At 36.5% G+C, this 27,764-nt stretch overlaps 1 protein-coding gene across 7 annotated transcripts in view; it reads left to right on the top strand.

Annotated features, from left to right (window-relative positions):
• ADAM32 (ADAM metallopeptidase domain 32) overlaps positions 1-27,764 on the top strand; it is a 180,539-nt gene that overhangs the window by 147,462 nt on the left and 5,313 nt on the right. For 3 of the 7 annotated variants that reach the window (XR_015156223.1, XR_015156224.1, XR_015156225.1), the window contains 2 exons: positions 24,891-24,929; positions 26,768-26,806. Coding sequence is in view for 4 of the 7 variants with exons in the window: in XM_086380389.1 (XP_086236515.1) it covers positions 15,279-15,369; positions 16,520-16,679; positions 24,891-24,929; positions 26,768-26,806 (329 nt within the window). In the remaining 3 variants the exon portion in view is untranslated. Of the gene's footprint in view, positions 1-15,278; positions 15,466-16,519; positions 16,680-24,890; positions 24,930-26,767; positions 26,807-27,764 lie in introns of those variants that run through there. The other 4 variants (XM_086380381.1, XM_086380382.1, XM_086380383.1 and 1 more) reach the window with 2 other exon arrangements.

Genomic DNA, 27,764 nt, shown 5'->3' on the forward strand with positions numbered 1-27,764 from the left:
TATGTTTGTGATTATTTGGTGATGGCCATTCAGACTTGTGTACAGTGATACCTCACTGCAGTTTTGATTTGCATTTCTCTAATAATGAGCTTACTTCTTGGAAGAAAAGCTATGACAAACCTAGATAGCAGTTGAAAAGCAGAGAGATTACTTTGCTGATAAAGGTCCATTGAGTCAAAGCTGTGGTTTTTACCATAGTCATGTATGGATGTGAGAGTTGGATAATGAAGAAGGAAGGGTGAATGCTGAAGAACTGATGGTTTTGAACTGTAGTATTGGAGAAGACTTTTGAGAATCTCTTGGACAGCAAGGAGATCAAACTAGTCAATGCTAAAGGAAATCAGTCCTGAATATTCATTGGAAGGACTGATGCTGACGCTGAAGCTCCAGTACTTTGGCCACCTGATACAAAGAGCCAACTCATTGGAAAAGACCATGATTCTGGGAAAGATTGAAGGCAGGAGGAAAAGGGGATGGCAGAGGATGAGATGGTTGGATGGCATCACCAACTCAATGAATATGGGTTTGAGAAAACACAGGGAGGTGGTGAAGGACAGGGAAGCCTGGTATGCTGTAGTTCATGGGATCACAAAGAGTCGGAAGTGACAAGCAACTGAACAACAACAACGATAATGAGCATGTTGAGCATCTTTTCATGTGTTTGTTGACCATCTGTATGTCTTCTTTGGAGAAATGTCTGTTTAGGTCTTCTGCCCATTTTTTTATTGGGTTGTTTGTTCTTCTGGTATTTAGCTGCATGAGCTGCTTGTATATTTTGGAGATGAATCCTTTGTCAGTTGCTTCATTTGCAGTGATATCCATTCTGAGTATTGTCTTTTCATCTTGTTTAATGTTTCTTTTGCTGTATTAGATCTCATTTGTTTATTTTGTTTTTATTTCCATTACTCTAGGAGGTTAGTCAAAGAGGATCTTGCTGAGATTTTTATCAAAGAGTTCTCTATGTTTTCCTCTACGAGTTTTATAGTGTCTGGTCTTACAATTAGGTCTTTAATCCATTTTGAGTTTATTTTTGTGTATGGTGTTAGGAAGTGTTCGAATTTCATTCTTTTACATGCTGTCCAGTTTTTCCAGCACCACCTTTTGAAGAGGCCATCATCCTTTCTCCATTGTATATTCTTGCCCCCTTTTTCAAAGATAAAGTGCCCATAGGTATGTGGGTTTATTTCTGGGCTTTCTTTCTATCTTATTCCATTGATTTATGTATTTTTTTGTGTGCCAGTGCCATACTGTCTTGATTACTGTAGCTTTGTAGTATAGTCTTTGAAGTTAGGAAGACTGATTCCCCCAACTCCATTTTTCTCAGGATTTCTTTGACTATTTATTCATGGTCTTTTGTGTTTCTATACAAGTTGTAAATTTTTTTTGTTCTAGTTCTCTGAAAAATTACTTTGGTAATTTGATAGGAATCATTGAATTTGTTGATTGCTTTGGTAGTATAGTCATTTTCACAATATTGATTTTTCTAATTAAAAAACATAGTGTATCTCTCCATCTCTTTGTGTTCTTTGATTTCTTTCATCAGTATCTTATATGTTTCTGCATATAGGTCTTTTGTCTCCTTAGGTAGGTTTATTCCTAGGTATTTTATTCTTTTCGTTGAAATGGTGAGTGGGATTGTTTTTTTAATTTCTCTTTCTGATTTTTCGTTGTTAGTGTATAGGAATGCAAGAAATTTCAATATTAATTTTACATTCTGAGATTTTACTAAATTCATTGATTAACTCTAGTAATTTTCTGATGGTATCTTTAGGGTTTTCTATGTATAGTATCATGTTATCTGCAAAAAGTGAGAATTTTCCTTCTTGTTTTCCAGTCTTGATTCCTTTTATATATTTTTATTTTCTGATTGCAGTTGCTAGGACTCCCAGAACTATATTAAATAATAGTGGTGAGAATGGGCACCCTTCTCTCATTCTTGATCTTAGAAGAAGTGCTTTCAGGGTTTTACCATTGAGAATAATGTTTGCTGTGGGTTTGTTTTACATTGCTTCTATTATGTTGAGGTTAGGTTCCTTCTTTGCCCACTTTCTGGAGTTTTTTTTTTTTTTAATCATAAATGGGTGTTGAATTTTGTCAAAAGCTTTCACTGCATGTATTAAGATTGTCATATGGTTTTTATCTTTCAATCTGTTAGTATGGTGTATCATTGATCAATTCACATATATTGAAGATTTCTTGAATCCTTGGGATAAACCTCCCTTGATCATAGTGTATGATCCATAGTGTATATCATAGTGTATTGTTGGATTCAGTTTTATAGTATTTTGTTGAGAATGTTTATCTGTGATATTGGTCTGCCCACAGTTTTCTTTTTTTGCAGTATCTTTTTCTGGTTTTGGTGTAAGGGTGATTGTGGCCTCATAGAATGAGGTTGGAAATGTTCTTCCCTCTGCAATTTTTTGGGTAGTTTGAGCATTTCTAAATGTTTGGTAGAATTCACCTGTGAGACCATCTGGCCCTGGGCTTTTGTTTGTTGGAAGATTTTGATCACAATTTCACAGTTTGTGATTGGTCTGCTCATATATTCTATTTTCCCCTTGTTCAGTCTTGGGAGGTTGTACTGTTCTAAAAATTTGCCCATTTCTTTGGGGTTATCTGTTTTATTGGCATATAGTTGCTCATTGTAGCCTCATATGATGTTTTTGTTTTTGTATTTCTGCATTGTCTATTGTAATTTCTTTTTCATTTCTAATTTTATTGTTTTGAGTCTTCCCTTTTTTCTTGATGAGTCTGGCTAATAGTTTTTCAATTTTGTTTATCTTCTCAAAGAACCAACTTTCAGTTGTACTGATCTTTGCTATTTTTTTTTCTTCATTTCTGCTCTAATCTTTATGATTTATTTCCTTCTACTAATTTTGGGAGTTCTTTGTTCTTCTTCTTCTAGTTTTTTTTAGGTATGTGGTTAGGTTGTTTATTTGATGTTTATCTCATTTCTTGAGGTAGGATTGTATTGCTATAAAACTCTCTTAGAACTGCTTTTGTTGTATCCCATAGGTTTTGGATAATTGTGTTTTTGTTGTCATTTCTAGGTATTTTTTGATTTCCTCGTTGATTTCAGTGATCACTTGGTTGTTTAGAATTGTATTATTTAATCTCAGTGTTTGTGTTTTTTTACAGCTTTTTTCCTGTAATTGATATCTTTTTTTTTTGTAATTGATATCTAATCTCCTAGCATTTTAGTCAGAAAAGGTGCTTGATACAATTTCAGTTTCTTAAATTTACTGATGCTTGATGTGATGCATGTGATCTATCCTGGAGATGTTCCATGTGCACTTGAGAAAATAGTGCATTCTGATGCTCTTGGGTAGAATGCCCTTCCCAGGTGGCACTAGTGGTTAAGAACCCTCCTGCCAATGCAGAGGATGTAAGACACAGGTTCGATCCCTGGGTTGGGAAGATCCCCTGGAGGAAGGCAGGGCAAGCCACTCCAGTATTCTTACATGGAGAATCCCATGGTCAGAGGAGCCTGGTGGGCTACAGTCCATAGGGTCACAAAGAGTAGAACATGACTGATGATGCATGTTCTCTAAATATCAATTAGGTTCATCTGGTCTAATGTGTCATTTAAGGCTTGTGTTTCCTTATTAATGTTCTGTCTGGATGATCTGGTATAAGTGGGATGTTAAACTCCCCACTATTATTTTGTTAATGTCAACTTCCTCTTTTATATCTGTTAGCATTTGCCTTCTGTATTGAGTTACTCCTGTGTTGGGTACATAAATATTTATAATTGTTATGTCTTCTTGTTTTGATCCCTTGATCATTATGTAGTGTTCTTTGTTTCTTGTAGTAGCCTTTATTTTAAAATATATTGTGTCTGATATGAGAATTGACACTCCAGCTTTCTTTTGACTTCCTTTTGCATGGACTATCTTTTTCCATCCCCCTTTGTTATGGTTCTAATTAAGTCTTCTTTGTCTGTTGCTGAGATTGAACATATATTCATGTGTTTAATATTGTATGTTGATCATAGAATTATCTGTTTCTGCCTTTTACCCATTGGGTTTCTACTTCCATGTGGTATATAAGCTGTGGTGTCATGTATATTATTCATTTTAAAAATATATAGTGGCTATTTTATTTTATTGATCCAACTATTTTCATCCCATTATAATATTGTTTTGCATTTTATAACTGTTGGTAAAAATCAAAGATTTATGTTGATATGTGTCAAATTTTCTAATTATTCCATTTTGGATTATTTATTCAAAATCCTTTGTTATTTTCAGGATAGTTTTATGTCTTCTTTACATGATGTTACACACTCCTTGTTTTAATTATTTACTTGTATCACATAGTTTTGTTACTGGTGTGATCAGAGATCTTTTTCATTACAGTTACTATGTAGGACAGTTAAGAATATTTGCCTATTCATTTTTATTTAGTCAACTTACTAAACTACAGAACATTATTGAAGTTTCTGGTAGACAATTATCTCTTGAAAATAGCGATAAAATTACCCTTTTATTTATAGTAGCTGTACTTTTAGTTATCTATATTGCTGTATTATATTGATGGGATCTTAAAGGAAAAAATAAAATCATAGGGGTTATTTTCTATGTACCTTGGAAGTCATCCTTGCCCTCTGACACAGTGTGTCTCAGATACACCTTGGGTTATTCAGTACCACTTATGTAATCAGTCACTTTTGAGAAGCTTTGGCACTTTTGAAAAGGGAATGATATTCAAGACCACAATTAGATCCCTAAGAGTACACACTTTATTTTTTCACATAAGGACTTAAGACATACTAGAGATACACTGAGGTTACAATCTCCTGTTTTTAAAAAGCAGAATTATCCTTTTCTCAGAGAGGCTCATGGATTTTGGATGGTATGAAAGAATACATGGATCTTTAATCACACTTTTGCCATAAACAACTAGAAAGCTGGGAAGAAATGTATGAAACAGCAGTTTTCAGGTACTAGATAGTAGGATAGGGCTTTGTTCCATGAGAGAAGGGAAACAAATGAGATGTGATTTCCCTGGTTCTCTTCCTGTTGTCAGATTTTGGACTGCTGTGCCTTGGGTAGACACGGGCATAGTAGGTTGAAGAGACAGAGATTGGAGTTAAGAGATTAAAGTAGGTAGAATTTTGGAGGCAGAGTTCCAGGGAAGAAGCACTGGTATGCAGAAACAGCTTCAGAAGTTTGCATAGCGGTCCCCATGGGCCTGTTGATGAATATCAAACCGTACAAGGCCAGGCAAAGAATGACAAAACTATAAGCTGAACAATTATCAGTGTTTACAGAAGGCTGGAGTTATCTGAGTTACAGTCAATCAGAGTGAAGCTATTTCTTTGAAAACCTGGGATATTCACTAGAGATCCCAGAAAAATCATGCTTTGCTGCTGCTGCTGCTGCTGAGTTGCTTCAGTCGTGTCTGACTCTGTGCGACCCCATAGACGGCAACCCACCAGGCTCCTCTGTCCCTGAGATTCTCCAGGCAAGAATGCTGGAGTGGGTTGCCATTCTATCAGTGGTTTTTTTTTTGGGGGGTGATTTTGCTCCCTAGAAGGCATCTGGAGGATATTTTCTAGTTGTCACACCAGTGGAGCTTCTGGATAGGGTGGGTAGAGGTCCTCACCACCCTGCTTGGCCAGAAAAACACCTACAGCAAAGAATTTTCTGGCCCCAAATGTCAATAGTGCTGAGGCTGAAGCTTTGTGGTACTAATAATGTGGATGCACGTCCTTGACAGTGATATGGGAAACTTGGTCTTTTGATTCCCATGAGAAAGGGCTACTAATTAAGGACTAAAAAATAAAAGGAATTTGGGGAAAATCTATGCAAGGTATGAACGGGAAAAAGAATACAAATAAGCCAAGACTAGTGATAAAGGAGTGTTGAAAAAATATGGGAAGGAGGGTTTTCATACAACTAGCGTATATTTATTTTTGAATGACATAACCACAATATGTGCATTTCTTATGATGTTTTGAACTCCTAAGACACTCAGAAAGTGGATCTTTGGATTTTAAAACCAAGAAGTCAGTAACAGAATAATAACTCTTATGTGTAGAAGTTATTTTGGTGTGGTGTAGTTGTGAAAGCCTTTAAAAGATAAATGAATAATTTTGCTTTTTTTTTTTCCAGAACAAGAATTGTAGTTGAAAATGTGTGGAAGGAAAGAATGTGTCTTATATTCCTTTACTGGATTTTCATTCTTTGCTAACAATCTTGGTGTAAAAAAAAATCCATAGCTTCAGTCCTGGTTGGAAATTAGTCCTGACCTTAACAGGTTTCAGCGTGAGAGCTCTTCAGATATGTGACTGCTTATTTGTAGTTATCTTTTCTGAGGTATTTCTTTTTTCTCTGTGATGTTTGTTTCTGAGTTGTAACAAAGAAATTTCAGTTGAGTTGCATATGGTTTAGCTCCTAGCGTAACAGTTGCCTGAGCCTACTAACATTTATATCCCTGCCTGTAATGATTTACTTAAAAAATCTTTTATTTTGAAATATTTGTAGAATCTCAGGAAATGCATATAAATGCACTGAATGATTGAGTTTTTACCACACGGAGCTTCTCATCTGTTACCCGTGGAAAGCATTTTATTCCTATCATTAGTTCTAGAGTGACCTAATAGTTGAACAAATGACCATGATCTAGAGCAAAAATATTAAGGGAATTTTAGAAAACTGAAGGTCCTTGAAAGGTTTATTTTGGGTGAAGAAATAGTCCTATACCTCAGTTAATTTAAGATTAAGGATATTTTTACTTAGTGCTTTGAAACTTAGTGCTTTTCTGTGTACAGTTCTTTTGTCTCCTTAGGTGAGTTTATTCCTAGATATTTAATTCTTTTTGTTGGAATGGTGAATGGGGTTGATTCCTTAATTTCTCATTCTGATTTTTCATTATTGATACATAGAAATGCAAATGATTTCTGTGTGTTGATTTTGTATACTGCAACTTTGCTAAATTCACTGATTAGCTCTAGTAAATTTCTGATACTATCTTTAGGGTTTTCTATGTACAGAATCATGTCATCTGCAGACAGTGAGAGCTTTACTTCTTTTCTGATCTGGATTGCTTTCTTTTTCTTCTCTGATTGCTGTAGCTAGGACTTCCAAAACTATGTTGAATGATAGTGGTGAAAGTGGACATCCTTGTCTTGTTTCTGATCTTAGGGAGAATGCTTTCCATTTTGTACCATTGAGAATAATGTTTGCTGTAGGCTTATCATATATGGCCTTTACTATGTTGAGGTAGGTTCCTTTTATGCCCATTTTTTGAAGAGTTTTAATCATAGACAGGTCCTGAATTTTGTCAAAGGCTTTTTCTGCATCTATTGAAATAATCATATAGTTTTATCTTTTAATTTGTTAACATGGTGTATCAGATTGATTGATTTGCATATATTGAAGAATCCCTGCATTCCTGGAATAAACCCAACTTGATCATGCTGTATGAGCTTTCTGATGTGTTGCTGAATTTTGTTTGTTAAAATTGTGTTGAGGACTTTTGCATCTATGTTCGTCAGTGATATTAGCCTGTAGTTTTCTTTTTCTGTGTTGTCTTTGTCTGGTTTTGGTATCAGGGTGATGGTGGCCTCATAGAATGAGTTTGGAAGTGTTCCTTCCTCTGCAATTTTTTGAAAGAGTTTTAGAAGCATAGCCATTAGCTCTTCTCTAAATGTTTGATAGAATGCTCCTGTGAAGCCATCTGGTTCTGGGATTTTGTTTTTTGGGAGACTTTTGATCACAGCTTCAATTTCAGCACTTGTCATTGGGTTGCTCATAATTTTTATTTCTTCCTGGCTCAGTCTTGGAAGATTGAACTTTTCTAAGAACCTGTCAATTTCCTCCAGGTTATCCACTTTATTGCCATATAGTTGTTCATAATAGTCTCTTATAAACCTTTGTATTTCTGCATTGTCTGTTGTAACCTATCCTTTTTCATTTGTAATTTTGTTGATTTGATTCTTCTCTTTTTTTTCTTGATGAGTCTGGCTAAAGGTTGGTCAATTTTATCTTCTCAAAGAACCAGCTTTTAGTTTTATTAGTCTTTAATAGTGTTTCTTTCATTTCTTTTTCATTTATTTGTGCTTGGATTTTTTAAAAATTTATGTATTTATTTAAATTTTATTTTATTTAACTTTACAACATTGCATTGGTTTTGCCATATATCAAAATGAATCTGCCACAGGTATACATGTGTTCCCCATCCTGAACCCTCCTCCCTCCTCCCTCCCCATACCATCCCTGTGCTTGGATCTTTATGATTTCTTTTCTTTTACTAATTTTTGGGTCTTTTTGTTCTTCTTCTTCCAGTTGTTTTAGATGTAAAGTTAGGCTGTCTATTCAATGTTTTTCTTGTTTCTTGAGGTAGGATTGTATTGCTATAAACTTCTCTCTTAGGACTGATTTTGTTGCTTCCCATAGGTTTTGAGTTGTCATTTTTTCATTGTCATTTGTTTCTAGAATTTTTAAAATTTCCCTTTTGATTTCTTCAGTAACCTGTTGGTTATTTAGAAACGTGCTGTTTAATCTCCATGTGTTTGTGTTTCTTACAGTTTTTTCCTTGTAATTGATATCTAGTCTCAGAGTGTTGTGGTTGGCGAAGATGCTTGATATGATTTCAATTTTCTTAAATTTACTGAGGTTTGATTTGTGACCCAAGATGTCTGTCCTGGAGAATGTTCCATGTGCACTTTAGAGGAATGTGTATTCTTCTGCATTTGGATGCTATGTCCTGAAGATGTCAACAAGATTCATCTCATCTAATATATCATTTAAGACTTGTGTTTCCTTATTAATTTTCTGTTTTGGTGGTCTGTCCATTGGTGTGAATGGGGGAGTAAAGTCTCCTACTCTTATTGTGTTACTGTCAATTTCTCCTTTATGTTTGTTAGTGTTTTATGTATTGAGGTGCACCTATGTTGTGTGCATAGGAGTTATAATTATTATGTCTTCCTCTTGGATTGATCCCTTGATCATTATGTAGTGTTCTTCCTTATCTCTTGTAATCTTAATTTTAAGGTCTATTTTGTCTGATGTGAGGATTGCTACTCCTGCTTTCTTTTGCTTCACATTTGCATGGAATATATTTTTCCATCCTCTCACTTTCAGTCTGTATGTGTCTTGAGGTCTGAAGTGGTTTTCTTGTACACAGCATATATATGGGTCTTGTTTTTGTATCCATTCAACCAGTCTGTGTCTTTTGGTTGGAGCATTTAATCCATTTACATTTAAAGTAGTTATTGATATAGATATTCCTATTGCCCTTTTCTTAATTGCTTGGGGTTGATTTTATAGATCTTTTTTCTTCTCTTGTATTTCTTGACTATATAAGTTCACTTAGTGTTTGTTGTGAAGCTGGTTTGGTTGCACTGAATTCTCTTAACTTTTACTTGTCTGAAAAGCTTTTTATTTCTCCATCAGTTTTGAATGAGAGATCCTTGCCGGGTACAGTAATCTTGGTTGTGGATTTTTCCCATTCAGTACTTTAAATATATCCTGCCATTCCCTTCTGGCCTACAGAGTTTCTGCTGAAAGATCAGCTGTTAAGCGTGTGGGTTTTCCCTTGTATGTTACTTGTTGCTTTTCCCTTGCTGCTTTTAATATTCTTTCTTTGTGTTTAGTCTTTTTAAGTTTGATTAGTATGTGTCTTGATGTGTTTCTCCTTGTGTTTATCCTGTATGGGACTCTTTGTGCCTCTTGGACTTAACTGTTTCCCTTTCCATGTTCGGGAAATTTTCAACCATCTCTTCAAAAATTTTCTCATACACTTGCTTTCTCTCTTCTTCTTCTAGGACCCCTGTAATTCAAATGTTGGTGCATTTGATATTGCACCAGTCCATGGGGTCGCGAAGAGTTGGACACGACTGAGCGACTTCACTTTCACTTTTCACTTTCATGCATTGGAGAAGGAAATGGCAACCCACTCCAGTGTTCTTACCTGGAGAATCCCAGGGATGGGGGCTGCTGATTATGGGGTCGCACAGAGTCGGACACGACTGAAGTGACTTAGCAGCAGCAGCAGCAGCAGCAGCAGAGGTCTCTGAGACTATCCTCAGTTCTTTTCATTCTTTTTACTTTATTCTGCTCTTCAGAAGTTATTTTCAGCATTTTATCTTCCAGCTCACTGATTCATTCTTCTGCTTCAGATATTCTGCTCTTGATTCATTCTAGATCATTTTTAACTTCAATCATTGTGTGTCTCTGCATGTTCATTCTTTAATTCTTCTAGGTCTTTGTTAATTGATTCTTGAATTTTTCTCCATTTGCTTTCAAGGTTTACTATCAGTTATCTGAATTCTTTTTCAGATAGCTTGCCTCTTTCCTCTTCATTTATTTGGACTTCTGTGTTTTTAGTTTGTTTCTTCATTTGTGTAGTAGTTCTCTGCCTTTTCATTTTCTAACTTATTGTGTTTGAGGTCTCCTTTTCTAGGTTTCAAGGTTGAATTCTTTCTTCCTTTTGGTGTCTGCCCTGTAAGATTGATCCAGTGGTTTGTGTAAATTTCTTATAGGGTGAGATTTGTGCTGAATTTTTGTTTATTGTTTTTCCTCTGATGGGCAAGGCTGAGAGAGGCGGTAATCCTGTCTTCTGATGATTTTGTTAGTATTTTTGTTTTGTTTGTTGTTTGGATGAGGAGTCCTGCACAGGGTGCTTTGGTGGTTGGGTGATGTTGGGTCTTGTATTCCAGTGGTTTCCTTTGTGTGAATTCTCACTATTTAATACCCCTTAGGGTTAGTTCTCTGGTAGTCTAGCATCTTGGAGTCAGTGCTCCCACTCCAAAGGCTCAGGGCTTGATCTCAGGAACAAAGTTTCCACAAGTGGTTTGTTATGGCATTAAGTGAGATAAAAACAAGTATCAAAAAATGAGAAACCAAAGTTGGACCCCAGACAAATGGCAGTTACAAAATCAGGCAAATAATAATTGAAATAATGGAATATTCACATATACATATATACCCATGAGCAAAGTCAAAACATTCCAACAACAATAAAGTACAATAGATTGACTCGGTGAACAACAGAAATAAAAAATTATATTTACTAATTAAGAACAAAACTAACTAAAGCACAAACTGGAAAACAAAACTAAAGCAAAGTGCCAAGTGGGAAATAAAGGAATTAAAAAAACAAACAAACTAACAAATGTGTTGAGAGGAAAGGAAAGAAAGAAAAGAGAGAAAGAATAGATATGCAAAGTTAAATAGAGGCAGATCAAGAAGATTTATATAAAAGAATAACTGCAAGGGCAAAAGAGCAGTACGAAAGGCAAACAAAGGAATAAATGTAGAAAGAATATAATAGATTTTAAAAAATTAAAAGTTAAAATTATAAAAAAGAGGAAAAAAAAAAGAGAGAAGAAAAAGAAATGGAATAAAAGGAAAACTCCACAGAACTACAAAGGCCCAATGTAGAGGCAGAGGTTAATAACAACAGTAAAAAGTGTGACTGAATATACATATATACATATACACCCATAAGCAAAATAAAAACAGTCCAACAAAAATAAAGGGCAATAGTTAGACCTGGCAAACAAAGGAAACCAAAAATTATGTCTACCAGAACAAAAGTAACTGAAGCATAAACTGGAAAACAAAACTAAACCAAGGTGCCAATTGGGTTATAAAGCAATGAAAATAAAACAAACAAATATGTTGAAACTAAAGGAAAGAAATAAAAGAAAGAAAGAATAGATATGTAGAGTTAAATAGAGGTAGATAAATAAGATTTATATATATTAAAATTAACTGCAAGGGGAAAAGAACAGTAGGAAAAGCAAACAAAGGAATAAATTTAGAAAAAATAATAATAGGTTTAAAAAATTAAATTAAAAAAGAGAAAAGGAAAAAAAAAAAACCCAAACTGTCCAGAACTGCAAAAGCCCAACAACGAGGCAGAGGTTTATAACAACAATGAAAAAATTTGAATGAGGGGAAAAAAAAAAAAGCTCAAAAGCTTAGTTAGATTTCAAGTGCCAATAAAATCTAACAACTACAACGCGGGGGCGGGGGAGGGAAAAAAAGAGGAAAAATCCAAAATAATCTACAGAACAAGTCAAAACACAAGAATAATAAATGTTTTTCTTGAGTCACCGCTGTCAGCGTCCTTTCCCTCGCTGGGAGTCACAGTCTGCCTCACCTCCCTAGGATGCCCTCCAACACTGTGCTGGTCTCTGGACCTGCTGTGGGGGCAGCTCAGATTCTAATCTGCTCCTACTCCTGTGTGTTCTTGCCTCCAGTGTCCACAGCTGTCAGAACTAGTGTGTTTTCTTTTGTGGGAGCTCTCAATGTCCTTTTACATATGTTCCATAGACACAGAGTCTGCCTAGTTGATCATGAGAATTTAATCTGCAGCTTGTACAGCTGGTGGGAGGGTTTTGGGTCTTCTTCCTTAGCCACACTGTCCCTGGGTTTCAACTGTGGTTTTATTTCCACCTCTGCATATTGGCCGTCTACTGGGGTTTGCTCCTGAGGCTGCCCTGGAAGACTTGGGCCTGCCCCAGTGAGGGCCAGGTGTGGAGGTGGTGCAGCTGCTTGGCTTGCAGGGGTTCTGGCAGCACCAGGTACTCAGCAGAGTTGGCGGCTAGGGTAGCAGGAAATATAGTCCTCTAGAAGGGTGGATATGGGAAAACTCTTTAATAGTATAAACAATATAGAATAAATAATGGAGTTAAATCATTATCAACAGATGCTAAAACTAGTGGGTGAAACTCTTATGAGGACCCAGATACTTACATATGTCCATATTACATACACAAGTTGTCTCCTCCAATGGAACCGTTACAACTTACAGTGGAAAAAACTTGGAAGACATCACCTAAACGAAGTGATCCAAATGTGACAACACAATGACATCATGTGTAGCTAGCAAAGTAATGCTCAAGATCCTCCAAACCACGCTTCAACAGTACGTGAACAGTGAACTTCCAGATGTTCAAGGTGGATTTAGAAAAGGCAGAGGAACCAGAGATCAAATTGCCAACATTTGTTGGACCCTAGAAAAAGCAAGAGAGTTCCAGAAAAACATCTACTTCTGCTTTATTGACTATGCCCAAGCCCATGACTGTGTGGATCACAACAAACTGTTGAAAATTCTTAAAGAGATGGGAATACCAGACCACCTGACCTACCTCCTGAGAAATCTGTATGCAGGTCAGGAAGTAACAGTTAGAACTCGACATGGTTCCAAATCAGGAAAGGAGTATGTCCAGGCTGTATATTGTCACCCTGCTTATTTAACTTATATGCAGAGTACATCATGTGAACTACCAGGCTGGATGAAGCACAAGTTGGAATCAAGATTGCCGGGAGAAATATCAATAACATCGGATATGCAGATGACACCACCCTTATGGCAGAAAAGGAAGAAGAACTAAAGACCCTCGATGAAAGTGAAAGAGGAGAGGGAAAAAGCTGGCTTAAAATTCAACATTCAGGAAACTAGGATTATGGCATCCGGTCCCATCACTTTTGGTAAGTAGATGGTGAAGCCATGGAAACAGTGAGAGACTTCATTTTTAGTTGGGGGGGGGGTTCCAAAATCACTGCAGATGGTGACTGCAGCCATGAAATTAAAAGATGCTTGCTCCTTGGAAGAAAAGTTATGACCAAACTAGACAGCATATTCAAAAGCAGACACATTACTTTGCCAACAAAGGTCTGTCTAGTCAAAGCTATGGTTTTTCCAGTAGTCATGTATGTATGTGAGAGTTGGACTATAGAAAAAACTGAGCACCGAAGAATTGATGCTTTTGAATTGTGGTGTTGGGAAGACTTCAGAGTCTCTTGGACTGCAAGGAGATCCAACCAGTCCATCCTAAAGGAAACCAGTCCTGAATATTCATTGGAAGGACTGATGCTGAAGCTGAAACTCCCAATACTCTGGCCACCTGATGCGAAGAACTGACTCACTGGAAAAGACCCTGATGCTGGGAAAGATTGAAGGCAGGAGGAGAAGGGGACGACAGAGGATGAGGTGATTGGATGGCATGACTGACTTGATGGGCATGAGTTTGAGTAAGCTCCGGGAGTTGGTGATGGACAGGGAAGCTTGGTGTGCGGCAGTCAACGGGATCACACAGAGTTGGACATGACTGAGTGACTGAACTGAACTGACAACATGTGTCTCTTGAGAAAGGCAATATTATTTCAGTGAGATATTGGGTTGGCCCAAAATTCATTCTGGTTTTTCTGTAAGATGTTCTAGAAAAGCATGAATGGACTTTTTGGCCAAGCCAGTATTTCAGAGTAAACACACACACACACACACACACACACACACTACAACATGAAAGTGATATGACAGAAGCTAGGGCAGTGGAAACCGCAAACAGAACACTTTTTTCCATGTATATCTTAGCCATGGAATACAGGAATTAGAATCACATTCTTAAATTGAGATGTTAGAAATTGAGAGGTGTTTTATATCATTTTCAGGAGTAGCATAGCCTAGTGGTCAAGGGCAGAGACTGAAACCAGATTTCTTTGGTTTAAATTGTCTCCACCACTTACTAGCCATGTGACTTTTGGCAAGTTAAATATCTATGCCTCCAGGTTATTCATCTTTAGAGTGGGAATAATAATTGTCCCAACCTTACAGGACTGTTGTGAGGGTTTGAGTAAATCAATGTAAAGTGCTCAGAATGGAGGCTCACACATTGGCAAGCACCATAAAGCTGTTCCTATCGTTAATTAGTTAATTACAAAGATTATCTGATACTCTCTTGGAATACAAAAAACTTTTGCTTAAAAATCAAACAAACAAAAACTAATGAAGTAAACAAACGATCCTGGTCAAGGGCAGTGCTATGCTGTTAAATGTTTACCAAGTAGCTTGAGGAAGCATAAAGTCCTCATCTATGTATACAGATACTTCAGACCACCACATGATGTTACTGAAAATGAAGATGGGAAGAAGTGTACACAGTCCTCCTTGCAAGCTGATACTGGCTGGCTCTAACACATCGCTGGAATGGTGTCATTTTCAATAGAATTTAAGTAGATGGTTCTGGAATTGCACGCTAAATTTTCAGGTGGACATTTGAAGGTGTTAAGTTTTCCAGATATTTCAAATATTGTGAGCCTCACTTTATAGCTCCTTTTTAGCATGTGTGTGCATCTGTGCCTACTTTAGGCTAAGAAACCAAGCATTTGATTTGTAGAATTATCTCTGTAAATAAATCAAAGAAACAAAATTACACTAGATGAAAATACCAGAGTAAGCCTGATGATCCATCAGATAATTTTGCTTTCTATGAGAAAACATTTTTAAATGACTATCTGAATTTAAAAAAATGATTTTAGGTGTGCACTTCCAGGATGATATGCAATTGTACTGAAGGCTACGCACCTCCAAATTGTACCACGAGAGCCAGAATATCGCCTGGGGCACAGGGCAAGTATCTATTTCTTTTATATATCCAGTTAATAAAATCGTCAAATTACTTGCCTTCACAAAAACATAGTTAGGTTTTTGCCACTTAGAAAGAAACCAATATTTGTAATTAAAAGGTAAACAAATAGGCTTCCAAAAGAAATAGAAACCAATATGCTTTCTTAATCTTGCTTTTTTCCCCCTAATATTAACTTTTCAATATGACTGAAGCTGAGTATCTTTTAAAATTTTTATTTACTTGTGTCTGACTTTCTCCTTTAAATTATCCTTCAACTCTTTCCCACGTTTATGGTTGATGCTGTGATCTGAGCTCTATACCAGCAACACAGCCTGTGTCTAGCACTAATATGTGTCTGTTATAGAAGAAATAAAGGAAGTAGAAGATAAACCTTTAGTCTGAAGGAGTTTTCAGTTTAAATGATAAAAATCTATTAATTGCTGTTAAAGAGATGACAGAAGGAGGCTAAAACAGTATTCTGTTTGTCATGACTTTAGTTTTTGTCATTCATCCACTGATTTAGCAATATTTCTTGAATTCCTAATGTATATGCCAGATGCTTATCATATGACACTAGGCATGTACAGATAGTAAAACAAAGCCTCACTCCTCATGGAACTGAAAGAATACCCAGTGCTAATTAGTTGCAGAATTAGAGTTAGGGATCATGTCTCCTATTTTTTATGCCTGTGCCATTCTAGTAACACGGCAATGACTCCATAGGTAAAAACAGATCCCCAGTGTTGGAGAGCCAGCACTCTAATAAAGATAAATAAGATATGCACAGATATAGTAGAATTCTGTGATAATGCACCTTGTAATAATGCACGTTTGTTGGTTATATGTCTCTGAAGTTATGGGGTTCTACTTATACTGGGATTTTGCTGTAGCTGCTGTATAAGGTAGAATACATTAGAACTTCCTGGACCTTAGAGTCTGTTCTTTTAGAATGAGAGTTTATAGAGATAGTCTTAAATATTATGATTCTATCATTATTTTTATTCATTTATTTTAATTAGAGGCTAATTATTATTATTTTTCATTGTTACTTGAATTATGACTAAAATTAAGAACATTGTGATAAGTTTGCTGTAACTTAAAAGTACACAGCTTAATTTTTTTCTCTGATTTTTTATGTATGTTTATTTTTAGATTTACTCACGAAAAGAACTTCTGAGAAGGGCGGGGAGAAGCAGTGGCTTTTGGCTATCTACATTGCTTTACCTGTTCTCGTTGTAGCAACCATAATAGTTGCTTCATGGAAGCTTTCGAAAAAGTGGTTTAGCAAGAAAGAGGAATCCCAAAGTAGTGGGTAAATTAAATTTGTGTTCTGAAGTTAAACCATTTAAATCTAGTCAGATGTAAGGCAATATTATGAACAGCAACAGTACTTCACATTTTATAGGAATTTTGAATGCTACATCAATATCTCATTTAATTGTTTGAGATAGTTTTGGATATCCTTATTTTAAAGTTTCAAAAAGTTCAGAATCTGGTTTAATAACTTGCCAATGTTATTGCCTCGGAAATTGAGACAGGAAGAGTGGAAATGCATCCACATCTGTTGCTTTCACATGCCCAGTGGTTCTTGTTTCTATTATATACAAGCTAAACTTTTCCAATATATCATGGCTTTCTCTTTGTTGAAATTTCTGCTTTATATACTCTGAAAGTGAAAGTGTTGGCCGTTTAGTCATGTCCTACTTTAGTCATGTCCTACTGTTCACAATCCTGTGGACTGTAGCCCACCAGGTTCCTCTGTCCATAGGATTCTCCATGCAGGAATACTGGAGTGGGCTGCCATTCCCTTCTCCAGGCACTCTTCTTGACCCAGGGATCGAACCTGGGTCTTGCTGCGCATTGCAGGCAGAGTCTTTACCATTTGAGCCACCAGGCAATGAATAAATATATAACATTCAGTGTAGTTATATATTCTTGGTGTATTTTCTTTTCATCATTAACAATTGTATCTTAAATTCTGTTTTTACTCTTTTATATTGTTGTATCCCACCTTGCTTTATGCAAGTTAGATTTACCTATTACATATTTTTCATCCCTTATTTTCAATCTTTCTTAGATTTTAGTTGATATCCTATAAACAGCCTTTATATGAAAAATATAGTAGTAGAGTTTTCATATTTATATGCTTAATGTATGATCGCAGATATTCATGTTGAAATTTACCATCTTATTTTCTTCCTACTTACTATCCTCTTTTTTGGCATTATTTCCTTTTCCCCAATTCCATTTTTTTATTATGATTTTTCTGGCTTCTTTTACTATTTTGTACATTTTTAATTCTGTTTTTATTGTTTTAATGGTTTTTGGTAACTTGTATTTGTAGCAAATGTTATATATATACAATGTCTTAATTTAATCATTATATGTAGTCTTCTGAATAAGACAAGGATCTTGGCCTTGTAACACTAATCTATCTTTTTTGATCTATTTATCATTTGGTTTTTCAGTTTCCTCCAAATAAATTTTGTGTTTTTTATAATTATCATTGTTATATTTAGTTAACATTTATTAGAATTTCCTGTTACATTTTCCAGATTCTTTGCTTTACCATTCCTTTCTTTTAAATTTAGTTCTGAGATAATTTAAGAAATATAAAAGGCTTCCCTCTTAGCTCAGTTGGTAAAGAATCTGCCTGCAATGCAGGAGACTCTGGTTCTATCCCTGGGTTGGGAAGATGCCCTGGAGAAGGAAATGGCAACTCACTCCAGTATTCTTGCCTGGAGAATCCCATTGTCAGAGGAGCCTGGCAGGCTACAGTTCATGGGGTCGCAAGAGTTGGACACAACTTAGTGACTAAACCACCACCAAGAAATATAAAAAGTTGCAAAAGTGGCATAGAGTTTCTTGGCTCTATCACTTCAGTTCAGTTCAGTTCAGTCGCTCAGTCATGGCCGACTCTTTGTGACCCCATGAATCGCAGCATGCCAGGCCTCCCTGTCCATCACCAACTCCCGGAATTCACTCAGACTCATGTCCATCGAGTCACTTAGGTTTTATCAATGATAGCATCTTACATTAACTGAATTTTCACAGCCAGGGGACTGGTATTAGTATAGTTTTATCAGTTAAACTATAGGCCTTAAAGCTCAGCATTCAGAAAACTAAGATCATGGCATCTGGTCCCATCACGTAGATGGGGAAACAGTGGAAACAGTGGCTGACTTTATTTTTTTGGGCTCCAAAATCACTGCAGATGGTGATTGCAGCTATGAAATTAAAAGATGCTTACTCCTTGGAAGAAAAGTTATGACCAACCTAGATAGCATATTCAAAAGCAGAGACATTACTTTGCCAACAAAGGTCCATCTAGTCAAGGCTATGGTTTTTCCAGTAGTCATGAATGGATGTGAGAGTTGAACTATAAAAAAGCTGAGCACCGAAGAATTGATGCTTTTGAATTGTGGTGTTGGAGAATACTCTTGAGAGTCTCTTGGACCGCAAGGAGATCCAACCAGTCCATCCTAAAGGAAACCAGTCCTGAATATTCATTGGAAGGACTGATGCTGAAGTTGAAACTCCAGTACTTTGGCCACCTGATGCGAAGAACTGACTCATTGGAAAAGACCCTGATTCTGGGAAAGATTGAAGGCGGGAGAAGAAGGGGATGACAGAGGATGAGATGGTTGGATGGCATCACTGACTCGATGGGCATGAGTTTGAGTAAGCTCCAGGAGTTGGTGATGGACAGGGAGGCCTGGCATGCTGCGGTTCGTGGGGTCACAAAGAGTCGGACCTGACTGAGCGACTGAACTGAACTGATAGACCTTATTCATATTCACCAGTGTTTACACACATATATATAGTCCATGGGGTGGTCACAAAGAGTCAAACATAACTGAGAGACTTGCACTTATTTTTTGAGTGTGTGTGTGTGTGTGTGTGTGTGTATACATTTTTTTCCCCATGGATCACAGCCTTGTGGTGAAGGGGCTTGCATAACTCAGTGAAATGCTGTTCAAGCCCACACAAGACAGATAGGTCATAGTGTAGAGTGCTGTTAAATTCTGGTACACTGGGGGAGGAAGTGGCAAACCCACTCCAGTGTTCTCAGTGCGAGAACCCCATGAACAGTATGAAAAAGCAAAAATGTATGACACTGGAAGATGAGCCCCCCTGGTCAGAAGGTGTCCAATATGCTACTGGGGAAGCGCAGAGGGCAATTATTAATAGCTCCAGAAAAAATGGAGTGGCTGGGTCAAAATGGAAATGATGCTCAGTGTGAATGTGTCTGGTGGTGAAAGTAAAGTCCAATGCTGTAAAGAACAATATTGCCTAGAAACCTGGAATGTTAGGTCCCTGAATCAAGGTAAATTGGACATGGTCGAGCAGAAGATGGCAAGGTTGAACATTGACATCTTAGGAATCAGTGAACCAAAATGGGTGTTAATGGGCGAATTTAATTCAGATGACCATTATATCTACTATTGTGGGCCAGAATCCCTTAGAAGAATTGGAGTAGACCTCATGTAGTCAATGAATGCGTCTAAAGTGCAGTACTTGGGTGCAATCTCAAAAACGACAGTATGATCTTGGTTCGTTTCCAAGGCAAACCATTCACCTTCACACAAGTCTATGCCCCAACCACTAATGCTGAAGAAGCTGAAATTGACCGATTCTATGAAGACCTACAAGATCTTCTAGAACTAACACCAAAAAAGGTGTCCTTTTCATCACAGGATTGGAATACAAAAATAGGAAGTCAAGAGATACCAGGAGTAGTAGGCAAATTTTGTCTTGCAGTACAAAATGAAACAGGGCAAAGGCTAACAGAGAATAGTAGCTGTCTTGGTCTCCCCAGATGGTATCACCTCACTTTGGGGAGACTTCTTTCTCTGCCTGGCTTCCCATTGCTGTGTTACCGCATGGAAAGTCTTCCTTGCAGTAAGAAGGGGCAATCATGGGTCTTTATTTCCTTCTCTCATAGATCACTATCTTGCCGAATATTCAGTATCTGAAAACCAGTATGTAACATGTTTTGTCCAGATTTTCAGTTGTTTCAGGCAGAAGTGTAAATCCTGTTACTCCATTTTGATCAGTATTGGAACTGTATCTTTGTGGTTTGTAACTGCACTTTTGTAGGTATCTCTCCATCTCATATTCTGTTTGATTTTTTCAGATCATTCTCTCATATCACCATTTCTTCCTTCTCAGTCCTGTTCTAGACTTACGGATTCTATTCTTGCAAAAATCTCTATGGAGATTCTAAATATTCTCAGAGTTTTTTTTAATCATTTGTATTTCTTGGTGTATGAGCTCATTGTTTGGCTATGGCTGCTGATGTTAATTACTAGGGCTTTGTAATCATAGACTCTTTTCTCTTCAATATTTATGATTTTCCCATGAGAATTCAGCATGCCCTGTTTTGAAGACTCACACATGTGGGTGGTTTCATTTTTGCTTCTTTTAAAGCAAAAATATTTAAAGCAAATGCTCTGCATGGTGTTCAAGCATTTGTAGGAGTGTGAACTGGCATCCTGAAAGTGCGTTTTTTGGAGGCTTGGGACTCCTCAGTGATGCACTTACTCCCATCTGTCCTTGCATGTTGCATATCTCCATTTTCCCTGCTGCATTCCAAAGGCCACTGATCAGGATTTTTACTATCCCTGTTGAATGGGTGGTATGACCCTTCATGGTTCCCAGGTTAAGTGGCTCCAGTTAAGGACCTCACTTAGTTTCCCTACATGCAAAGTCCTCCTAACTCCTTCTAAGGAATGACTATTGAATCTCTAGTCCCAAAGTTGTATCACTGGTTTAGACACCCCTGCAGTCATTCACTTTTAGCTCCTGTTTACCCTTTGAACTCTGTTTCTTCATTTTTACTAGCACCAACAGAATTCTTTTCTTATTAACCTCAGTTATGTGTTAACTATTCATGCTGTTTTTTTTCAGACCTCCTCTATGAGGAATGGAAAGGGAAATTTTCCCACCAGTTCAGTCTGTCAGATTGTCTAGAAGTCCGTATGGATTTTACCTTATAAAATGTAGCATTTCTTTATCAATGAATAAAAAGTTAAAAGTTGGGGTATAAAGGTCAGAATCAGGCATTCAGGATCAAACCTATATTCTGTGTTCAGAAGTGATAAAGAAAAGTCAAATCTGTGCCTTATTGATAATGTCCTCATTGCAGGTTTGAAATATACTTTTTATGGATGAGGTACGCAGGTATATAAGAAAGTTTACTTATTTGCATCTCTGTTTAGTGACCTTGCACATTGTTTTCTTTTTTGGTAACTAATCTTGTAAAAGAGGTAATACAGCTTATAAAATGGCCTTTTATTTATGCAGTTGACAGGCTCTCTTACGACTAATTTTGGACACTATTTTCCATTCGTTTAATGTCCAGGTCAGAAGGTGACACTCACAGAAATGTCACCAGGGAGGTAAACTGTAAGGCATCTTAAGACACATGCTGAAAATTAAGAATGAATTAGTAATTCACAATGTCTAGCTACAGTTGGTAAAGTAATCCTCTGAAAACCCGGCTACTAATATATAGTAATTTAGTTTATAGTAAATTAGTCTTCTATTCATTTAAATAAATACTATTTTTTCTGAGGAAATAAGGAATAAAATGGCTGACTCTAATAAAATTTAGAATATGTATAATTAGTAAAGAAAAAAGGATGTATGTGAGGTTTAGTCAGTTGTGTCTGACCCTTGCAACATCATTGACTGTAACCCTCCAGGCTCCTCTGTCCATGAGATTTTCCAGGCAAGAACACTGGAATGGGTTGCCATTTCCTTCTCCAGGGGATCTTCCTGTCCCAGGGATTGAACCCAGGTCTCCTGCATTGCAGGCAGATTCTTTACTGACTGAGCTACCAAAGAAACCACAGCTTGGGTTGTATTCATGTACAGATTGGGTAAACAAGCAAGCAAATGCCTGATATTTGATAGACTGTACATGACTAAACTCATGTATAAATTTCTATAGTAGTTATGGATTGGTAAGAACTAATTATATCTACTTCCTGTGTTTTTTTTTTAAATCAGTAATGGATAGCATATTGTCCCCATTAATATTTCTTAAATAATAAATTCAGTCCTTACTGATTTATAACTGGCCTACCTACATTCAGGGTTTCCCTGGTGGCTCAGTGGTAAAGAATCTGCCTGCAATGCAGGAGACCCAGGTTCGATCCTTGGGTCAGGAAGACCCCTGGCAGAGGCCATGGCAACCCACTCTAGTACTCTTGCCTAGAGAATCCCACAGATAGAGGAGCCTGGCAGGCTGCAGTCCACAGGGTTGTACAGAGTCAGATATGACTGAGACGACTGAGCAGCAGCAGCATACCAACATTTCAGTTTATCTGATATAACTTTTCAGTCCCCTTACTTTCAACCTTTTATTTAATTTGGTCTCTTGAAAATAGCCTGCCAATGATATTTTAAAATCTGTAACCTCAAGTGTCTCAGTAATTGAATTTAGTATGTCTATGTACTTATATTTGCTGATATGTTTAGAGTAAATTCTGCCATTTTGTTTTGTTCTATTTCTCATGCTTTTTCAATATTTTCTTTTATTTGTTGTATTCCATTTTATTGATTGTGCTTTCAATGTTTTTTCGTTCCTTCTATCAATTTGGTCATTATGTGTTCTAGTTGTATTCTTTTAGTGATATTCTTTAATTATTATGTTATTATATTGTGTTTTATTAAATTATTTAAATATAAAGTTATAATTTTAGGTATAAAAGTACTTATAATCTTCTTCTAACAATTTATGGATATTAGCCCATTAAACCTTATACTCTTTTATTCACTCTTTCATAGTATTATCATCTGGTTTTTAGTTACTTCTGAATTTTAACCTGATACAAATATGTCAGAGTTATCATTATTATTATATTTAATCATTATGATATTTAATCAAAACATACCAAGATTTAACTACATTTTTGTCACTTTATTTACTCATTATTCTTTTTTTAATTTAATACCATATTTTGATGTTCAATCTCCCTTTTGGTGAAGTACATCTCTTAACATTTCCATCAGTGAGTCTTTGTGTAGCAAACTGTTTATCTTATCCACCTAAAATTATGCCTATTTCATTCTCAAATGTGGGTTTAGGTAGTATGGACTTCTTGTGTGTGTGCTGACATCTGGGTTTTATTTTTTTTAATTTTTAATTAGAGGATAATTGCTTGTTTTGTTGGTTTCTTCGTATGAACTTCTATGTTGAGAGTTATTTTGTTTCCACTATTTAAAGGTATGTAAGTGTAGTGTGGCATTTATTACTGATGATGATAAATCTTTTGCTAGTGTGTTGATTCATTTATTCCTTTAAGATTAATGTGACTTTCACCTAATTTTTATATTTCTGCTGCTGTGTAACAAATTACCACACACTTAGTAACTTAAATCACATTCGTTTCCTGTGTGGAAGTTCTGTAAGTAGGAAATCCAGGTGGATTTGACTGGGTTGTCACAAGGCTGACCTGAAGGCCAGGCTGGGAAAACCTTGTAAGAAAAACCCAATTTCCTGCAGCTTTAGGTCTGAGGTATATCTTTCTGTGTTGCCTGTCTGCTTGGGGCCCTTCTCTCTCTTTCAGAGGCCACCTGCGTTGCTACTCAGGTACCTCCCTTCACCTTTAAAAAAATAAGGGCATAGAAGTCTTCCTAAGGCTTTGACTGTCTCTTAACTTCTCCTTTCTACCAGCAAGAGAAAACTCTACTTGTAAAGGGCTGACCTGACTGGGTCAGACCCACCAAAATCATCTCTCTGTTTTAAGGCCAACAGATTTGGAGCTTTAATTACATTTGCAAAATCTTTTCAGAGCAGTACTTTGAAGAGTATTTAAATAACCAAGGAATGGGAATCTTAGGGGGCCGTTTTAGAATTCTGCCTATCACAACCTCTACATTTATACATTGGCCTTAGAGTTGTTATTTTGTTATAATGTATTCTGGTAGAGACTTTTTGTAAAAAATCAGGAACTTGACCCAATATTTTCCCGTTTACCTTTTATGCTTTCTATTTCCTCTTTTTCAAACTATCATTAGAAATATCACTTCTTTCCCTTAAATTTTCATTAGGATTTTGTGTTATTTTTACACCATTTCTCTATGTGTCAAATAGGAGGTGGAGATTACCCTGTCAACTACGGTCTGCCTAATTGTTTAGAAGTCAGTGAGGGTTTTAAATCACCACCTGCAGTAATTTGTTTACCAGTGGGTAACACATCAGGGTAGAACCTAGAGGCCAGAATCAGGTATTCGGAATCAAGCACATGTTCTGAGAAGTGACGAATCAGTTTTCTTGCTCCCCTTTCTATTTGGGAATTTGAAATTTGTGCTCTCTATGGACATGGTATATGGATAAAAAGCAATGCTATTATTTGCAGACTCACTTAGTAATCTTTTGAAATGATTCATTAGTGGTGATGAGTGGTATAAAAGAATTAATGTAGGTTACAAAATGTCCTGACATTCATTGGTTACAGAGGCACACTTTTTTTAAAGTATTAACTTTGAAGCATTATTTTTCACTTTCATTTAGGTCCACATCAGAAAGTAGCAGCCAATCAGATACTGTCAGGTAAGTGAATTAGAAAGGATTTCTTAAGATGAACAAATTGATATTCAACAAGTACTTGCTAAGTATTTATTGCACAGCAACAATTGATAAGGCATACTACACATATAGCTTCTAAAAGAGATGGTTGGTTCTCTTTCCCCTTAATATTTTTAGTAGTGAACAAAGAACCTGCCTGCCAGTGCAAGAGACATAAAAGACACAGGTTTGATCCCTGGGTCAGGAAGACCCCCTGGAGGAGAGCATGGCAATCCACTACAGTATTCTTGCCTGGAGAATTCCTTGGCCAGAGGAGCCTGGGAGGCTACAGTCCATAGGGTTGCAGAGTCGGACACAACTGAAGCAACTTAGCACAGCACACACACACACACACAAATTCCTTTTAGTATTTTCTAACCAATAACCAGTGAGTGTTTGTCTAAATAAATAAATGCTTTCTTCAGTTTGTTAATGTATTTTGGGAGTTTATTCTGGGGAAACAAAGGAGTAAATGATTGATAAAATGTTTATGGTGCTAACTCATAAATGGAGAAGTTCACTTCTTTATTTGGAGACTCTAGAAACCCAATATGTATGCTCTTGAACAACTGAATGAGTGCTTACCCTGGTCACTTGAGAAAAATTTGCTGAAGAAAAAGGTTGTAAAGGGAATAATAATTCTGTGTGTTACATAGCCTTTCAGAATTACAAAGTAGTTTTTTAAAAACTTTTTAATTTTGTATTGGGGTATAACTAATTAACCAAAAATTAATTGTGACAGTTTCAAGTGAAGAGCAAAGGGACTCAGTGATATATACAGTTACAAGTAGTTTTAATTAAGTCTCCCTCCATTTCCTGAAAGGTGGATATGTCTGTGTAATAATAGAATAATTGTTTAGTTTTCCACATCCAACAGTTTGGGATGGTGTTACTCCACCTGCGTCCGTGCGTGTGTGCATGCTCAGTTGCTTCAGTGGTGTCCAACTCTTTACAACCCTATGGATTGTAGCCTGCCAGGCTCCTCTGTCCGTGGGACTCTGCATGCAAGAATACTGGAGTGTGCTCCTGTGCCCTCGTGATTCCAAAGTATACTGCTGTCCCAGACACACCCAAATGTACAGAGTAGGATGTCTAGATTGTACAACAGGGCCATTTAATTTCATTTGTTCTGAATAGGTCTTCCTCTTCCATTATAATGCCTTCTTTTCTTATCCTTTATCTCTCTTTCATTATCATGATCTTTTCCTTTCAGTGACACTTATGGAGTCATGAGTTACTCTCACTAAGCTAAAAATAAAAATTGATTTTCATTAGTATGTCCTCTCGGTGTCAGGGAGTTATCATATGATCCTTAAACATAGTTACCTTTTCCTCACATTGGATGTATGTCTTATTACACTGTTATCATAAAGGATAAAGGCCATATTTATCTTGCTTCACACTGCATGGCCAGCATGTAGCACAGTTCTTGGTTTATGGTAAGTGCTCACTAAACGTTTGTTGAATAAAGGAATTAATTAATTAAGCTTTTCCACAGACATGCACACAGGCGGCCAGACAAAAAAAAGTCCACAAACACAAAAGTATAAAGACAAATACACGACACACACACGTATGTATGTGTAACGCTTTAACAGCCTCCATTTCTCCCTCTCATACTATCTCTCATCCTGGAACCTTGTCAACATAATTCATCTCTTCTAGGATATTAATTCACCTACACGGAGTGAGGGATGATAGCATAACCCACTGGAATATGTACATTTCTACTAGAGTAGTTCAGGTATAAAATGGCTTGATTGTCATTCTTAAGGTAGGCATGTTTCTTCATATTAACTTTAGACATTTTTGTTTTTATTTAGATCGAAGTCAGAAAGTAGTCCCCAAACAAATCGCAGCAGGTAAGTGACTTAGGAAATGTTTTTTATAAGTAAGTCAAAGTTGAAAATCAACAAATAATTGCTTAATATTTTTGAGCAGCTACAATCGATGAAGTACTGCAGTAAAAACAACTTATTAATATTTTCCATTCTGGGAATGAGTATTAATGAACTTAGTCTTTTCTTCAGTTTACTAAATTTTTATTGGTTGCCTACTTTTTTGATACATAGGGAAAAACTAGTTAAGTCTAATGAGAGACAAGATATTTATAATTATTTTGTGAAATTAACAGAATCAGAGCATTTTTTGTGCATGTTTTGTGATGAAATACACAAAGAGAAATATTTATTTATTTTTAGATCACATTTATACTCAAAAACTCAATATGAGCAACTGAGTAAATTATTACCACTCTTAAGAGGAGTTTATCTAAGAGACAGTTATTATAAACAAACTGAAATTCTACATGTTTTACACTCCCCTCCCCAATCCAACAGCCCACAATTGTGTTAATTCAGAGTTCTCGTGAGTTTTCAGTTTCCTGTGTGGCCTTGTGATCCTTCCAAAGTCATCAAATATTTACTGATCTGCTAATCTTCTTTTCTCCCTTATAGAGTTTTCATTTACTTGTACTGCTTGGCATTTCCCTTAAAGTGTCTTCTTTTAGTTACGTTCAATCCACTGATATTCCAAAATCTACTTTATACCCACAGATGGTTTTCAGGCTGCACCCCTGCATTAGATAGTTTCCATCCTCCCTGATGACGTCACTCCCTCCATTCAGGAAGCTGTTGACATTTCTATTTCCTTTATTTTGTTCTTTTTTTTTTATAATGTCTCCTAACATAGTTACTCTTTTACAGACATTGCTTCCTCCAAACTAAGTGTGAAGAAAAAGGCAGATGTTCTTTATTGCCTCCACTCTCACCATTACCGACGGATTTGTAATATAGCGCTCAAACACTCGCTGGAGAAGGA

This window comes from Bos grunniens, chromosome 27 (genome assembly GCF_055505025.1).
Source record: "Bos grunniens cultivar Pamir isolate PY7600 chromosome 27, Bosgru_T2T1.0, whole genome shotgun sequence".
Classification (NCBI taxonomy): domain Eukaryota; kingdom Metazoa; phylum Chordata; class Mammalia; order Artiodactyla; family Bovidae; genus Bos; species Bos grunniens.